The following is an 18,897-nucleotide window of genomic DNA, read 5'->3' as shown; positions in this document are numbered from 1 at the left end:
TATGTCTGTAGGAAACACCCTTCCAAATTATAATGTGCCATCTCTCACGCTCACACACTCAGGAAGCGTAATCACTGCATGACTCTCTGAAAACACTAAAGAAACACTGTGGTCTGGAGCTGTTACTAAAAGTGTAGCTTGTGGCTTTCTGCTTGAAGACAATGAGCAGATATGCCATGTATGAAATTCGAAAGGTGCAGTCTCCCGAGAGGAACATCGGGCCACCTGCATGTTGAGGAGAGTGATACAAAACCAACAAACATTGCTCTGTTAAAAAAAAGACACTGACTTATTAAACAGTTTAGAAGGCAGTACTTAAATAAAATCTGTCTTTTATTCCACAAGTTTAATAAATCAACTCTCACAACCGGATGGCAGACGGCGAGCAGCCAACAGAGTAAAGTGAAACGTAAACTTTGAGAAAAAAAGAGGGATAAGGTTCACGGACAAATTCATTTTCCCCACTACAGTGGCCGAGGAAAAGAAAGACACTTAACAGAGCAAATGGGTTTCATTTCAAATGGGATACAAGCCTTTAAACATTTGTTGAATGTTACAAAATGTTGTAGTAGTCATCCTCATTCATTAATTCACGTACACACTTATGATGAGCCGAGTTCCATTGAAATACACTGTCACATGAATATTAGCTAGTACATTTATTCCACCAGTGATATGTAGTAGAAATTCAAGGTATTGCCATGCATTTGCCAATAAATGGAAGGCGTTTTAAACTTCTTCTTTTTTTTTTTCTTATCTTCTCTGATCAACTTAACTTCCATGGGCACTGGGTACCTCTCTGCAGCACATTCAGATTGAGTCAAACAGTGTGTCAACAGGAACATATGGCGTTTTGGAATCAAGCCCTTGAAAAAAACCAAGACGGTTTTTCTCTTAAACTTCACACAGATATTAACAATTGGAAAGATTGTGCAGTCTTTGTAAACAGTCACATAGGACAGTGCTTTACGGCAAGTGCATCATTTATTTGTACATGTGCTTTTTTTAAGTATGCGGCAACACGGTGGAAAAAGGTGTTATTGTTTTCCCTGGTGGTCCAGTAAAGCCTTAAAGGCAGAATAATGCTCTGCTCAACAGTCTCCTGAAATTGGACAGCACTGCTGGGTAATGCAGTCTGTTCCCTGTATGTTCACAGTTTTAATGGTCCACACGTGTCAAACACAACCTGAGAGAACTCTCGGTCCTCGCGGGGATTTATTCGTTTAGTTCTTTGTCTTGCCAGGGAAGCTCACCGCTGTGGCTACCGCGCCGTGACCATCCATAGGCCCAGTGCCACGTTGGCTGCCAGCAGGGCGCTGCCCGCAAGCAGCAGGAAGAAACCGATCAGCTCGCGCTTTTGACGGTCCGTTACCACGGTTACCAGCGTGGCCTCCAGCAGGGCGTTCAGCATCCACTGACCGTCGAGCGCGAAGCACGGCACGGAGTTTACTACCGCTAACGCACCAGAGAGAGACACCACATATCTGAGGGACAGGAGGGTTAAGGAGGACAATACTACTGTATTAATTAAGTTTATTCTTAATAATAAATACACACACACACACTTTAAAAGGAACACGCCGACTTATTGGGACTTTAGCTTATTCACCGTAACCCCCAGAGTTACGGGCTCCACCGGTAGCTTAGCCTAGCACTGATCCTGAAGGTAATTGGTTCCAACTAGCCTACTGCTCCGAATAAGTGACAAAATAACGCCAACATGTTCCTATTTACATGTTGTGATTTCTATAGTCACAGTGTGTACAAATAACAAGGTCACATGAGACACAGTCATCTTCTAACTGTATACAAACCAGAACTATATTCTCAGAAAGTGCTGTCAGTTAAACGGGTTATTAACGGCGTTAACGCTAACCCATTTTAACGGCGTCAATTTTTTTAAATCGCAAGATTAACTTTCTTTTTGGCCTAGCAAACTTTGTAGTTTTTTTCACATGCTGTTGCAACAACTAGTAACGTTAGAAAAACTACAACACCACACCGGATCGGAAACAAAACAACAGGCGCGCCGCACACACTTGTTTGGGCTTGCGAGCCGGCCAAAGAGTAGTAGGCTAACGTTACGTTTTGAGTGGATGGCGAGCGCGAGACGCCGAAATGGATGCCAATAAGATTCTGAATGGAAAGTTTAAAAAGTTTCCAAATGGTTCCATTGATAAGACCAAAGTGATCTGTGGGTTTTGTCGTTGTGAACTGAGCTATCATCGCAGCACGTCCAGTCTGAGATACCATTTGATGGCCAAGCACACAGCTGATGCCAATTCTCCGCCCCCTCGTCAAAGCCAGGCGACAATGGATGACTTCAGACCATAGACTGTATATTAATGTTAACAGAATATGCTTCAGACAGAAGCACATGGATACCACAACTAAGAACAAACTTACTGCAGCCATAGCTAAATGGGTGGCTACTGCACGTAGGCATGTTAACGTTGTGGAGGACGAGGGTCTAGCTGATATCATAGCATTAAAATGAGAAAATAAAATAATGGGACAAAAAGAAATCAAGGGACATTTAGAATAGATAAAAATGTGATTAATTGCGAGTTAACTATGACATTAATCAGTCCCGCCGCATTTTTTAAGAAAACGTGCCGCATAATCAAGGATTTTTGCCCGCAACAATCACAAAAAAAACTCTGCGTCAACTTTTGTTGAAGGACCGATTAACGCGATTAATCGCGATTCAATATTTTAATCGTTTGACAGCACTAATTAAAACAGTAAGTGACACAAACGTGATGCAGCAGAACTGCAATCAGAAAAGTTCATCAGACCTCTCGACTGTAGAGCAAAATGATTAGATGTTAAAATCTAATGCTTTTTATTTCAAAATAACAGACTGAAAGTTCAGAGGCAAGTCAGAATCATAATGAAAATGTAAGCGTTTATCATTTAGAGAGAAAAGATGGTGCTTTGTCCACCAAGGACTGATATCACCCTTGTATCCTGTAACCTATCATTTGTTTCAATTTTGAGTAATAAGCTCCTCAGACATCCATCATCTACTTACGACTCATCTGTCCTTTAAACATGAAAGGATACTTGCAGAAGGTCTCCAAGAAAACAGGAAGATCCAGGTGGAGGAAACCAAAGCGGGGCAGAAAGTTGGTCAGACTCACTGGGAAAGACAAAAACACGGGAAGTGTTAAAGTCCCGCGGCAGGCATTTGTACAAACACATCATTACAGAAAAAGTTTGATCTATTCAAAACATTTGTATCTTAAATAGCAGCAGACACGACAACAAGCCCCTGCACATTTATTGTACATCACTTAAAGAGAGTCAGCTCAACACTGTAAACATCAATTATATGAATAATTACAGATACGAGCTCATGCCTCCTTCTAGGGCGGGACTCATCAAAAAAGTATCTTTTTGCAACTCCTACACTGAAATTACAAGAACTTTCTGCTACAAATAAGACAGATAAGTGTAAATATCATTTGTAACTTTTAAGATAAGACTATAAAAAATTAAAGGGATAGTTAAATTTTTAGAAGTGGGGTTGTATGAGGTACTTATCCATAGTCAGTGAGTCTGTTTACATGCACACCAATATTCCACTATTATTCTGAATATGATAATATTCCAAAATTTGACACAGGTCATGTAAACAGCATATTCTGTTGGATCCAACTGTATTTTTACCAATGTTTATCATGTGTAGCACTTTGTCTGTAAAAGGTGCAATATCAAATAAACATATTATTATTATTATTATATTCCAGTTGGATATTCCAAATAAGGCCTTTTTCTGAATATAACATTTTCCGATTAAGACGTGGGATATTCCAGTATTATTCTGGTTTTAGAGGCTTTCTTTGAACATGTATACAGCGCATTTGGAATATGTGTCTCAATCGGGGTTTTACTGCAGTTTACGGCCTCTTGCCTGTTTACAGCTTACAGTCAGCTCTGTGCGTTGCTATGGTTTCTGTACACAAACCAACCAGCCAACAGTTTGCAGAGCTGCAGACCCGATAAAAAGGAGAAACACAGCTACTTTTAAACATTATCAAAGACTTGGATATCAACAGGTTTTTGGATATGCGCACACATGGCTACGCCGACCTTTTCAAGAAGCTGGTTGAAGGAATGTGTTCACACGGTCCAAAGTCCACCACCGCTGGCAAACTTTGAAATTTAATTTGCACGGCTACATGTAAACGGGAATATTAGTGGAATATTCACTTTCATTAACAAATGGAAACAGCTTAGTCGGAATAAGTGTACGCTATAACAAGTCTAACGCTGCTTAGATCGGTTAAACTTAACAGGGCTGTCTGACGGCTAGGTAAAATTGTGAAAATATTGTAAATATAGCATACACTTAAACTGATATTCATTTGTTTTAGATGGTCCCTGGGCTAAAACATGTTTAGCTGCTGCCCCCGTCCACAGCAGGACAATGCTAGATGCTTGTAGCGACAAAGTAGCTCAGTTGGCAACACTGGTCACACAACCCGACTTCAAAAAATCCACACTATCCCTTTGAGGCCTAAGATACTTTTATTATATTTCTAAATGTTTGATATGCTTCTACTTAAGCTAATCATTTCCATCATTTTGTAAAATAAACAGGAGGCGGGAGGTGAACGAAGCAGCACAACATTGTGTAACGTACCAGCGTACTGAAGGTGCGGCGGATAGCCCACAAACAGCATGTGTGTGTTGGGCGGGTGTGTGACACGGATGAAGCGAGTCTGGTTCTCCAGAGACGGAGTGACGCAAATGCTGGCGGCGTGGGAGTGTGCGGCGCAGTCGTCGTTGGTACGACACACTCGTGTCCCCGTCACCATCTTACGCACCGGCATGCAGGCGTACTGCAGCCACAGGAACAGGATCACAGAAAGTACAAGTATAAGAGAAGCAGTAGGAATGCACAGGAAGCAGTTTATTGTTAGAACTTTTTCTGATGTTGGCTTGCTATCTTGTTTTAATTGACCACTTTTAATATCTCCTTTGTTATGCTCGTCTATGAAAGTGGTTACCCTGTGAAAATCGGTCAGGGTTGCACAAATTGTGTGATATTATGCAGGAAGTGCACTATCATTAGCAAAGCAAAAGTAAATCAACAACACAAGTTTTATTTTCCTCTAGTATTAAGATTATATTTTTATCTTTTAATACTACAATGTTGAAATGTGTGTTTTTGTATTTTCATAATTGTTCCTTTTTTGCGCATTAGTTGTAACAAAATGGCACAAAATGGGAATAAAAGGAACTGAACTGAATAAAGGAAGACATATAAATATACATGACCTATACATTGGAAACCTGCACACATGATGAAGCAGTCACAAAAAGTCCCTGCCTCTGTGTGTGTGTGTGTGTGTGTGTGTGTGTGTGTGTGTGTGTGTGTGTGTGTGTGTGTGTGTTCTTGTTTAACTATATTTGTGGGGTCCAGAAACCGGGAGTCCAGTACACTTGTGGGGTGTGTCGGACAGCCTTGTGGGGCCCAAAATGCTGGACCCCACAGGTTAAAGGTCTGTTTGAGGGTTAAGACTTGGTTTTAGGATTAGGGTTAGATTTAGGTTATGGTTAGGGTGAGGGTAAGGGTTAAGGTTAGGCATTTAGTTGTGATGGTTAGGGTAAGGGGCTAGGGAATGCATTATGTCAATGACGGGTCCCCACAAAGATAGTGAAACAAACCTGTGTGTGTGTGTGTGTGTGTGTGTGTGTGTGTGTGTGTGTGTGTGTGTGTGTGTGTCTGTCTGTGTGTGTGTGTCTCACCTCTCTGCTGTTCTTGCCCTGTGGTTTGATGTAAGAGAAACAGAGGTCTGTCAGGCTGTTGTTGCTGCAGCAGTCCATCGTTCCATCCAAGCGCTTGAAAGCTAGAAGAGAACGGAAAATGAGATAAATGGAGGAGACTGATTAGATTTGTGCGTCAGGCTGAAAACTAAAGATGGATGTCACTGAGGTTTTCTTGTTCCTTTTTTTTTTTTTTTTGTTTGACTCTCAGTTGATAAATCTACTCGCAGGAGATGATTAGACAAGGACAGAGTATCACACATTGTGTGACATTACTGAGATTATCACGCCGACTCCTCACACGTAACCGGGAGCTCTCGCTGTGTACTCACACAAACTAACTCGACCGTTTACATATTCATATGCACATTAATACACTGTGCAGCAAAAAAAAGGACACCGTCCTGCGATGCTCACGTCACAAGAATCCTACTCTTGATCTTAAGAGTATCATTTTTAACATCACCAAAATAACAGAGAAGTACTGTAGATTCAAAAAAGTTGAAGATAGCCACAGGATTGAAATTTAGCACTTGCCGTGGGGGGTTTTATTTGATGGGAGGATGGAGGGAAGATGGAAAAGGTTGTCTTTAATTCTACCCTTTGGTTGAAATGAAATTAGGGCTGCAGTTAACAGTCATTTTCATTACTGACTAATGAGCAAATTATTATTTTGATTAATTGTTTGGTGTATAAAATGTTAAAGAAAATGTAAAAAGGTGCCTTCAATTGGCTTGTTTTGTCCGACAAACCAACCAAAACCTAAAGACATTCAATTGACTGTTACATATGACGAAGACAAACAGCAAATCCTCACGTCTGTGAAAGCTGAAAAGCAGAAAATGACTCAAATGATGAATTGATGATCAAAACAGTTGCCGATCAATGTTCTGTCGATCGAGTAATCAATATATCATTGCAGCTGTAGATGAAATTATGGTATTTTGTTAAAAAAAAAATAATAATTATAAAGTCTGCCACTGGAATACTTATAAACCACAGAGAAGCAACAGGAGCTCTGATTGGCCAGCTGTTGAACTCTTGAGCTCACACATGACTCTGGCTTACAGCTCCCGCTGCTGCTCTGTGGGTTCGACCTGATTCCATTTTCAGGCGGCACTCTGAGCTGATCACAAAATACAACAAAAATACATGTTAAAGCAGGAGAAAAATGATTTGGTTGCACTGTTTTACAGGCAGTTGTTATTTAATTCATAAAATTAGAAAATTGAAAGTTTTGAAATGCATCAATTTATTAACGGATTATAATCAAAACGGTGAATAAGTCTTTATTCCAGATGCACCTCGCTGACTCTCTAGTAGGGATGTCACAGTCACCATACCAAAAATCTAGTAGATGCTACCGATACCACCAAAAGTACACAATACTCGATACCAAAGTCGATACCACGGTGTGTAAAAACAAACAAGGTCCGCTAAAACAAGTGCTAAAGTAAGCTAATGTCAGGCTAACGTTAGGCTCTGACAGAGAACGGCAGAGAGAAACTCTCTGCTGTACCGTAATGCTTACCGTAAAGCTCTAACGTTACGGTAAAGCCAGAGGCTGACTGGTGTTCTTCTTCTTCTCCAGCATTTAGCGGCAGACAAGAACACTTACAGTATGTCGTTACTGCCCCCGTCAGATTCGGAAGAATTGCGTCCCGCCAGTACTGTAGAAAAACCGAGTACCGTCACGTTTTCAGAATTTTTGCTAGCGGCTTGATACCGACGTACACGGTCTCTCGTGACATCCCTACTCTGTAAATCACACTTGTTTTACTTTGACAGAACCTTTGGGTGCCCTCACTGTACAAACAGCACACTCACCTCGCCCGTGGGCCCAGCTGGGCTGCAGGCTGGCGCCGGGGACACAGTATCCAGTCTGTGGGGTGAGAGAAATGCGAGACAAGCAGCTGGTCCAGTCATCCACTCCCCTGACCGGACAGTCCTCCAGCCCGGTCACTATGTCCCCGACTGACAGACCCCGGGGACCGTCAGCCGCAGAGCCCTGTTCGAAAGAACACAGGCAGATATAAAAATTGGGGAAAGTTCACACAAGTACAGATTTATGTTTTTTTTTGGTATTGGTCTTGCAAAGGTTTGGCAGATCCAGGCGGAGAAGAGATTGACAAATGCACTTTCACTTGACAACTACAATGAGTCTTTGAGATATAAACCAAACGTCTTGAGCAGCCAACTGTGGCTGCGTGAATGACTGACCGTATGAATGTGCAGGGGGGCAATGATGCAACAAATAATTCATGCCCCGCCAACTTTGCCCACATAAATCAAGGTTATTAATTACTGTGACGTTGGAAAACATGCTATAGTGAAGCAGTGACAAACAAGTAATGATTATTACTAGGGCTGTCAGCATTAACGCGTTATTAGTAACGTTTTTTTTTTTTTTTTAAAATCGCATTAATCGCATGCGGCCATTTATTAATTTATTTTACACTTCACTCGGCTTCGCGTCGTGCCTAACAGGCTACTATTTTGACCCTTTGCAGCACCGTTACTTATCATCAAGCTGCCATACTTCCTCGTAACACATCCTGCTGCTGCAAGCTGCAGGCATGATGGAGAAAGACAGCAGCAACACAATTCTGAATGGCGTTTTTTATTTTCCAAAATTCCCGGACGGCTCAGAAGTCGAAAGCCATATGCACGTTGTGTAAAGCTGAATTAAAATATCACCGAAGCACGTCGAGCTTGAGCTACCACCTGCGAGCTGAGCATAGTACAGTTAACTGCAGACCTGTCAGCATCGTAGAAGACTCGGGTCTTAAAGACGTACTACGGTTGGCATGTTCTGACCCGTCTTATACATTGCCGTCGAGGGGGACAGTAGTTTCACCCACACACAGCCTGTACGACACGGAGGAAGCAGCCCAACTGGAACTGCTGCAAAGTGCTAACGCTGTCTCATTAACCGGTGATCACTGGACGTCAGTGAGTAATCAAAATGATTTAGTAGTTACTGCACACTATATTGTCTCTAGATTCAAACGTGTGACTAGATTCACACATTTTCTTTTGTTTACAGTAAATAAATAAATAAATAATAAACAAATACAAATCTTAAAGTCAAGTTCATAAAGTAACTTTCTTTGCATTCATTTGATTCCCAATCAAGATACGCTGGTAAGAATAGCTTTCCATTGTTGATATGTACTTAAAAACTGTTCTGAAATGCAAAATAATAGAATTCTAATCATGTGACAAAACATGTGATTAATCTCGATTAACTACAGAAATTCAGCGATTAAGAAAAAATGAATCGTTTGACAGCCCCAATTATTACTTTTTGTTGCACAAAAGGTCAATCTGAAAATAAAAATGTTCCTCACAGAGATTCAATATTTAGATAGAAGTTAATAAAACGTTGACTCACACATTAAAAAGAACCTGCGGCACTGACCTGCACAACCTCGGTGACCAGCGCCCCGCCGCCAGTTGAGTACATGGGAAACAGAAAGAGGGGCAACAGGAAGAGGAAGGCTAATGCTGCGACACACAGAACAAAGTTGTGCCACACTCCTAGAGAAAGAAAACAGAAACTTTAACATTTTCAGTTTTAGTTTTATCTTATCTTTTAGTTTGGGTTATGGTGGGTTTATTTTTATGTGTAAGATCTGAAATTAACTTTTTTTGAATTCCTTTTTTTAAACATTAAGTTGGTTGTATTAAACAAAAACAAAACTTAGCATTAAGGTGGGACTTACCAGTACAGTTATTGAAAGATTATAATCCTTGACATATCCTTAAAGCTTTAGTGCCCAACTCTTTGATACTAATGAACGGCCGTTACATTCAAGCCATTGCCAGATGAGTTGCTACAAAGCTAATTAAGACTATCGGCTCCACACAACTCTCTCTGTATTTCTCAGTATGGCTGTGTTCAGAAAATTGTGGCGTCCGGTGACTTTCCCGCGCAGAAGCTCGAACGAAGATAATTATCTCTTCTGAAGAGTCCATCATGTTTTTTTAATCCTCCGTGTCCACCTTGGCTACTAGCAACTGCGTGGAGGAGGGGTGGGGGCGAGTGCGCGATCACGGAAGGCTTGTATCATGTGGACGCGCCGACAGTTTTGTTGTCATTACTTCGAATTCCTCATGGGGGAGACAGAAACTACGCACTATAGCTTTAAAGTGGCTATATGTAACTTTGAGTTTGTGTTGATTCCAGCAGCCCCTTTGGACAAAAGCGGTAGTGTTTTTACCACACCTGCTCTATAGCCCACTGTATGTTACTGAGGTAGCAAGAATACGTTACAGATGCATTGTTGCATTTCAAGTGTTGCATACGGTAACTTAGCCTACTTTGGATACATCGTGAGCTAAACCGGGTATCACTGTCACTGTGTCAGGAGCCAAAGCATTAAGAGATTGTTGTAGCAACCAACGTAACAATAACTTAGATTAATATAGCGTCTTTCATGAAACCCAAGGACGCTTTACATAAGTACAGGGGGACAAAAAAAAAGAAAACAGTAGGTCAACACAAACACGGACTTAAATATAAAATAAAACGTCTGCGCTAAAGGGAAGGGGGACGTCATTTAATTTTTGCACGTCGTCTTTCCCTATCCCTTTTAGCTTTTTTAGTTGTTTCCTTCTTTTCTGTGATGGCCCTGCCCCAGTTTCAGCCATAACTACAATAGATAACTTCTAAAATAAAATTAAAATACAATTGGGCCTATATAAAGAAATCTCCTGCTACATTATACCTACATACTCACTAACACAGGCTTTTCTGTTATGCCGAAATCTGTGATCCGTCAGAATGTGTTACTGTAGCCAACTAACCACTGCTCACTAAAAATAGCCGTCCATACCATCGTAATTATGCAAGAAGACACAGTCAGTCTACCAAAACCACATGAGAAAATGTCTCATTGCTTGATGAGGTCAAGGCACAACGTTTAGGTCTTATTTCCTGAAACATACTAAACTTGCAAAGCCATCTTTCAGCAGCTTCAAGCTAAAATGCTACACAAAGTCTCTGGTAAGGAGGACATTTGTGAAATTCATTTCTCTTGGGGGAAAAAAAAATAAAAATCCCAGAATTCTTTTATAAGATTTTAATTTCAGGCCTAATGGGTGCATTTACATTTTCCATATTGACTTATACAGTAAACAAATTGTTAAAGTTGCACCACCTATGTCTACAGGAATAAATAATAAACGTGTTATGAGAGGGAAGCCCCCCTGCGTACAGTGAGATTGCCGCTGTGGGGGGGGGGAGAGAGAGAGAGAGAGAGAGAGAGAGAGACCGGAAAATAAACACAGCATGCCGTTATGTCACCACTCCCCTGATGGGAACGGCATCCTTCTCTCTCCCTCTCTGGCTCGTCATACGACTTGATTGGACGTCTCAGTTTGGTGCCTGCAGTCACCACCAGAGTTATTTCCTTGTCACATTAAGCAAAAGAAAAGCCTAGAGGAATGTGTGTCTAATAAAAAGGAACAGATGGTTTTACAGTAGCTCTTCACTGCCCTCTAAAGGCTCCTAACAGTATTGAGAAAGAAGCATTTCGACTGAAACAGTTTAGAGTCTCTACATCATCAATTGCCCTGTTTTCTTGCAGGAGAACCACTGCATTTCCATGTCAAATAAAAGTAAAGGTCGTGCGGACTAAAGTAATGATGATGTACATAATTCACAATGACCATAGAGAATATAGAATATATAGTTTAAAGTCCAACATAAAAAATTCACTTTTTATAGTGGTACTAAATACTTTTGCCTTTTGATTTGATTTCTGGCAGCAATTTGTTCCTTGTCAGGGTGGAGTTTACTACACTCTACCCCAAACATTAGCAAATAAACCCTAAATGTGTACCTCTGTAATCAGTTTTAACTTATTTACCGTTGCTGAAATTTGTCAGAGAAAGAGAGAACTGTCCCTTTTCTCTCCCTGATATTTTAACCCTTGATTGTTGAGTTTATATGGTATTATTTTTTTGTAGTATTCAGAATCATGTGTGCATTTTTTCTGCCGCTTTAAGCCTGCCTCTTGACTGCTTTCTAATCAAAACTGGCAACATTCTTCCTGACCAGACTGCACTAAAAAAATAATCAGCCATTTAGTGCCTCCTACGGTGGCCCGGTAGGAGGCATCAGTCACATTCATGCGTGAATAACGGCCAGCTCCACCAATCAATTCATTAAAATCTAATTTCCTTAATTGCAGAGTGAAATGATTTGACGTGAGGCAGCTGTCTGGTGTTCAGAAATAAATGACCTCAGGACGACTTTCACTGGCAAAACAGAAATGAGTATTTAACAGAATGTTTGTAATAATAATAATTAATAGCTGTGATCGCATTAGCTGGCACAATAATCATCTTTGCCATAAGGAGTGTTAAAAGCAGCTCTGGATGAAAAAGAAAGTCTTACCGGCACAGAAGATGCGGAGCTGCTGAGTGGGGGATATGATGTTGAGGTGTGTGGTGAAGAGGTCCACAAATGCCCCGGGATACACCACAAACACAAAGATGCCGAAACCGTTTACTCGGACTTGCTCCCTGACGAGGTTAGAAAAAGATTACACGTTACAAGAGGTCCAAAAGAGAAAAAGACAATAAAGTCCCTGAAATCTTCTTACTATGAGTGATGGGATCCTATATGAAGACACTATTTTCTGCCAAAGTTAGAGCAGGTTTTGGTTATTACACATTAGAGACGTCTTTGTTGCTTATTAAATCATGACTATTAATGTTATAGAGAGATTTGAAGCCACAATTTAAGGCGCTGTAGCCCCCAACAATGTCATAATTTCCTGAAAATTTAATCAAACTTGCACTTAACCCGATCAAAAATGTAATAAAACCCAATAATGTAATAAAAATGTACAGACTGATTTTGTAATAATATGTTTACCGATAATGTAATACCTTTCAGACAGGTTATTTGTTGATTGTAATAATTCTGACGGATAATGTAATAATGTAAAAAAGTACGTTTTATTTCTTGGAAATGTAAAGCGTGTGAGGGTCATGTTAGAAAAAATGTTATTACAATATCAGTCGGGGCATTTCATTACATTATTGGGTGTGATTACATTTTTGATCAGGTTAAGTGTACATTTTATTTACACATTATTCAGGTGCTACAAGGGCTTTAAGCATAAAAGTCATTACATGATGAAGGTCCAGTCATGTGCAGCTATATGCTCAGACTCAAACTTTATTTATCATTATTATTTGGAAAAGTTTCAGGTTAAGCACTAACATGAGGGACAGAATCACACCAAACCCTGGTTGAAAAATGTCTTCATTTATACATCTTAAATGTCATCAAAAATATCTAATAACCCTTTAACCCCTTAAAGGGTTAAACTTTGCATTGGTCACCTCCCATTTTTTCTATCTTAATGGCCATTGGATGCCCCTTACTCTGCCGGTTGTCGTGGTAACAGTGTGTGTTATGCAAAGTGTGTGTGTATGTGTGTGTTGGAAGTGTGTGTGTGCGAGTGTGTGTGTGATGAAAGTGTGTGTGTGTGTGTGTGAGATGTAAGAGTGTGTGTGTGTGTGTGTGTATATGATGGAAGTGTGCGTGTGTGTGTGTGATGGAAGCGTGCATTTTACCTCAATGCTGCCACAGCGTGGCCCAGCTCATGTATAACTCCGCTGAGCAGCAGGGCCATGAAGAAGTAGGCCAACTGACTGGTGGGCAGATTGACACCAGGGACCTGAAGACACGCCCGAGACCAAAAAAGGGAAAGCAACTCACAACTGTGACCGATACAGAAACACCACATGAACACCCCCAGTCATCTTCAGAGTGAAAACAATCTACCTGTTTCATGGATGTTTTGAATACCTAATCGAAATTCCTTTGTAGGAAAAAAATAAATCATTAAACTAGGATGTAATACATCGACCCTGCACATTTAGACGAATAAACCCATTTGTATCACCGAGATATAGTCCTCCCCACTCTTTTTTGTTTCCTTTTTCAAATGAAATGTTTCATGTTTTGCTGAAGCTGTGGTTTTCTGTGCGGTCTGCATTGTACCTCCTCCGCTGGCTGCGTGGTGCATTCGCCCCAGGCTGAATACTCGGTTCTAAATGGCCAACTAATAGCTTCCCATGAATCACCTACAGTGGTCCACTGGGGATTGTGCTCACATTAATGCACGGATATCTGACACCTCAATGAATAAAAAGTGAACGGGAGAAAAATGCTAAATAAGAGCCCTTCTCATAATTGAGGGCATTTATCGCCCCCTCATTTGAATACCACGGGCTCTGTATGACCTTTCAAAGGACAGCTACGCTCTGAACGCCAGTTAATCTCTGACCCTGTAGACAGGAGAGAGACACACACACACAATGCTTTACAATTCCAGCCAGTTCGGTGTGTACATACCACCACCTGCAGGGCCTGCTGACTTCCCATCCGAGGGTTGTCCGTGGTCATCTGAGCGAGCGTCTGCTGCAGCGTCTGCGTCAGCAGCACCACTGAGCCGGCCATGGCGACTACACCAAACACCAGGCCGCTGTTGAACCTGGGAGAGATAACATTGATAAAAATGAAGCAATAACTTCAATGTGGTCGGACACTATAAATGTATCTGAAAACAAAATAAAAGCTTGCACACAAGTTGTCAGGACCCCTCCCTTTTCTGCCTGCTGTTGGCTTCACTGGCCTTCCTGCAGGAGCTGGCAGTTTGGGAGGGCTAAGTGGCTAAGTCAACCAAGGCTATATATCTACACGCCATGTCTCTTTCTCCTAGGATCCACATCCCCACCCACCAACTTTGTCTACACCTTTAACCTTAAAGATATCATCTGTTCCTAGGATAATTCAGGAAATGGTGCTCTTGAATATCTAATTCATTTCATCATTCTGTATGCCAAATTTTATATCCACAAGCAGAAATGTTCCAATTCATCTCCTAATGTTGTACCTTTTCTCATAGAATTTAAATCTCTACTGAAGTCACTTTAGATCGTTGGATAACAAAAAAAAAAAAGTATTACAATTGTGAAAACTGTAGAGCTTTTCCCCCCTGAAACCTCTGACTAATTGTACATTTATGTTTTCATGTACCTTTTTATTTTTTCTATGTAATGATTCAGTTTTTTCATCGTTTGTATTGCTTTGTATGTTTTTTTTTATTTTTATCTTCATAAGTTTGTACACTTGATGTTCATGTGCTATTACTTTTTACCCGATTCTCTGTATACTGCATTTTGTCAATAATATATTAAAAAACAACAACAAAAAAAACGTATTTATAGAGTCAATTATAAAAATAAACAGCTGTGAAAAAAGGAATAAAAAAAAAAGTAATTTAAATTTAAAAAAGGATCCACATCTCCTGGTTTTGGGTTCGTTTTGACACTTCTGTTGCAGTTACCATGCATCCATATATTCCTTACTCATCCATTCACTCCACACACCACTGATACTCACTCACCACACCTCATGTTTTTTGTAAATAGTTATTGTGTTTATTTATCAATGCACCTTTCATTGGCACTTTAACCTGTCTGGACTCGCCTCTTCGTCACATGCTTTAAGCCGGTTTGTGACAAAGTGCAGAAAAGAAAAACTACACAGCACAAAGCCTGAGTGTAAAAGGTTATATCAAGATTTTGGGGGACTTGTCTGTTAAGTGATGAGAAGAGATGCACAAAAATCATCACGGCAGCAAATATTATGTTGAGTGATAGAGCCAGCTGGCCACTAACAAGACACCATGAGTGAGAAAATGAAAGAGCTTTGACAGCTAAACACCAAGTAACTCTGTGTGATATTTGTACTTGTACTACGCGTGTAGTTTTGACAGGGAAATTGACATGACTTTTATATACGGCTGGGTACCAATCAAATCCTGCCAATGCAGGTACTTTGGCATTGATACTGGTTGCGAAACAATATTTATATCAATAACTTTTTTTATTACAATAGTCTTCAAAAAAATCTTAAACCCTCAAAAAATATAGAATTATACATCAGTCACTAATCACATATCAACAACTTTATTACAGTCTGTTTATTTAGTGTCTTTTTTTTATTAATTTGCATATTTATTTTGCCAATTTATATTTTTTTGTATGTTTTTATACAAAATGTTTAGATTGTATTCTAAATTTCAGAGGCAAACCACTGCTTTAGACGAGAGCTTCTTGACTTCTCCTGTCGAATCTGTTTAACTTACTGTTTTAATTCGATTCTGTGTGTGTTTATAAAAAATGTAAAATAAAAAAATAAAGTGCATTATACTAAATCATTAATAATCAATGAGCTTAAGTTGGCCAACTGGGAAATCTTCCAAAAAAAAAGGGGGGGTTGTGGGTCTTTTAAAGTGCTCATATTATGCTTTTTGGCTTTTTCCCTTTCCTTTATTGTGTTATATATCTTTTTGTGCACGTTATAGGTTTACAAAGTGAAAAAGCCCAAAGTCCACCCCAAAGGGACTTACCATCTCCAACAGAAAACACTGTTCACAAACTGCTCCAAACAGCTCTATTGTAGTCCAGCCTTTACTTCTGTGACAAACGTGCGTCACTTTGTAACACACGTTATAATGCTCGCCTAGCTGCTAGCATGGCACGCCCTCATACTCTGCTTCTGACTGGCTAGTAGTCCTTACCTAGCTACTGAGCATGTGCGACTCCCAACAAAGATGGAACAGAAGTGCGATGCCTCACTCTGTAGCTAAAACAGAGAGCTCAACACACAGGGTGAAAAGAGGAGCTGCAGCAATGTGCAGTACAACAAAAATATGGCGTTTTTTTAATAATTAAACCATGTAAACCTATTCTGATATAACCTCTAAATACAATTATGAACCTGAAAATGAGCACTTTAAGAGCAGGAACATGGAAGACTGAACGAGGAGAGTACAGAAATGATGCAGGAACAGTTTGAGGTATTAATTAAACAGTAGTCCTCACCACAGGTATTGGGCTCGGGGGTTGATGCGGGCGCAGTACGCAAACAGACGGTTGAACATGGTGGTCTGCCATCTCAGATGGAAAGGAGACAACATCAGCCCCCGACTCGCCAACCATGACTCGTAGCTGATCCGATGTGTCACGGACGACTGCAGGAGTCGATGGAAAAAGTCATCATGAGTGCAATACCCAACTCAGTGCATTCCTGGAATTGACAGTGTGTTAAGTTGTGTGTCGAGAGCCTGACCGATTTTTGACACCAATACCAATATTGATATTTGAGATTGAGAGACAGAAAACTCTTGGACAGATAAGTCTAGCTAGCTGTCTGGATTTACCCTGCAGAGACAACACAAAGAAAGCGGAAGGTGACAGACATCCAGCCGAAAATTAGGGACATCCACGTCCACGTCTTTGATGTAGACTAAAGCTGCTTACACACCAACCAGACGGCCAGCCGTCGGCAGAAAAGGCAGTTGGACTGATCAGTCTCCCCGAGTTGGTAAAAAAAAATGCCATCTCCATAACAGCAGGCGGTGCTAATCTGTATTGTCGCCCAAAAATGAAAACCGGCAGCTGATTGGACGAACGCGTCACGTGGGTCTGGTTTCTCCGGAAATTCAAAGACAGACTGTCATGGCGGCTAGTTCAGAATACGATCTCATACTGTACTAAAATAGTTCACCGCAACGTGTTTCTGAATACATTTTCAGCGAGAAATAGGCCAATAGTTTCTGAATCTGTCTTCATTTCAGATCAACAAAGGTCAGTTTAAAAGATTTTCGTCAGATTTTGAGAGATTCTAGTCACGCTCATTCCGCTCCCCGTTTCCGGGTTAGCACTCCACCAATCAGATGGGTCATTTAAGTCTGACTGCCGGCAGTGCCCGCCCCACCGATTATACATGTCAAATCGGCCAAAATGAAGGGCGACGGCCCCTCAGACAGACGACGGCACGGAACACACCGAACAGACTCGAGTCACTGACCTCGCCAGACTGTCCAACGGCCGATTATCGGCTCTGTGTGTCCGGGCCTTAAGGTGTGGCCAACGCTCAGGTTCAGGCAAGGTCACAAAATAAATTGTAGACTTGTCTATAAAACAAACTTTTGTTGAACAAGAAATAAAACGCATACACATTCTTTAAATGTTCCAAACATGTCAAATTGCATTGACATCTAATGGATCTTATGTTTTCTATCCCCTCAAAGGGGGCGCAGCCTTGACGTTTTGCGAAATGGTGGAACGTCATCACTCAGTGACAGAAGGACAGCATTTCGACGTTCTAGGGCTGCACCCGCGGGTCCAGCCAAAAAGTGGGAGTCACAGCACTACATCAAAACGCAACATGTCATGGTGAGGCTGTAAACAACAGTACTGTTGGCTACTGAAACGGCCTAATATCTTTGAATGAATGAAACCTTTATTGCTCCGAGGGGAATTTGTTTTGCACTCAAGGGAGCCACAGTTCAGTTAAGCACAGACAAAAGTAAATAACAGTAAAAGCCACACCAAACATCCAACAACATTGAAGAGGACACAGAAAACAGAACATAAACAACAACAACAACAACGCAGCAATGGTGGGGACATGCAATCATCAGTCCAATAGCTAAGATGAATCAATAAATAATTAAATAATCAATAGTGCACATTATAAAATGTCCATGTGTCTGCGTCTGATCTGTTTAGTAATTGAACGCTCCTCGGAACAAATGATGTAATGGCACGTTTGGTTTTTGTTAGCTGGGAATTCGCTACGTCCAGAGTGGAGGGGGGAGGGGACTCTGAACTCTTTATATATGTTAGTTAGCTGAACAAACAAGAAAACAAGAACATATACTCACCCTGAGCAGTGTGTCGGCGAGATAGACAGCACACCAGACTCCCATCACACACACCAGCAGAGGCACAGGGATCATGGCGCATCAGAGGACTCTCCGCGGACACAGTGAACCTAACTGCGCTGTCTCCATCACTCCGTCCGCCTGCTCTTTATCACGCAGTCACACATGTTTAACACTACATACACATGTTAACATTCCATATCAAATATGAAGGAAAGAAGGGTATGTTATGAGAGATGAAAAGAACCGTCAGCAACATCAGCACTGTGCGAGTAACTTCCGGGTGGCGCTTCTTCCTCTTTTCTTTGTTTTTTTTTTTTAAAGATCAACCAAACGGAGCACTACCGCCACCACGTGTTGA

The 18,897-nt window shown here is 40.9% G+C and overlaps 1 protein-coding gene across 2 annotated transcripts; it reads right to left on the bottom strand.

Moving 5' to 3' along the window:
- Positions 1-297: 297 nt before the first annotated feature.
- On the bottom strand, positions 298-18,837 carry mbtps2 (membrane-bound transcription factor peptidase, site 2). Of its 2 annotated transcripts, none has more exons than XM_078280511.1 (11): positions 18,537-18,837; positions 16,690-16,838; positions 14,153-14,291; positions 13,369-13,472; positions 12,179-12,306; positions 9,197-9,315; positions 7,603-7,783; positions 5,758-5,858; positions 4,649-4,847; positions 3,067-3,142; positions 298-1,484 (listed from the first exon to the last, which is right to left on the bottom strand). In XM_078280511.1, the coding sequence occupies exons 1-11, from the start codon at positions 18,609-18,611 to the stop codon at positions 1,262-1,264; spliced, it is 1,494 nt and encodes a 497-aa protein (XP_078136637.1). In that variant the 5' UTR covers positions 18,612-18,837; the 3' UTR covers positions 298-1,261. The 2 variants fall into 2 exon arrangements, with proteins under 2 accessions (XP_078136637.1, XP_078136638.1); XM_078280512.1 differs by having other exon boundaries at positions 16,690-16,894; positions 18,537-18,615.
- Positions 18,838-18,897: the final 60 nt, after the last annotated feature.

Source organism: Sander vitreus, chromosome 22 (assembly GCF_031162955.1).
Source record: "Sander vitreus isolate 19-12246 chromosome 22, sanVit1, whole genome shotgun sequence".
NCBI classification, from domain to species: Eukaryota; Metazoa; Chordata; class Actinopteri; order Perciformes; family Percidae; genus Sander; species Sander vitreus.
This window is presented reverse-complemented; position numbering and strand designations above follow the sequence as displayed.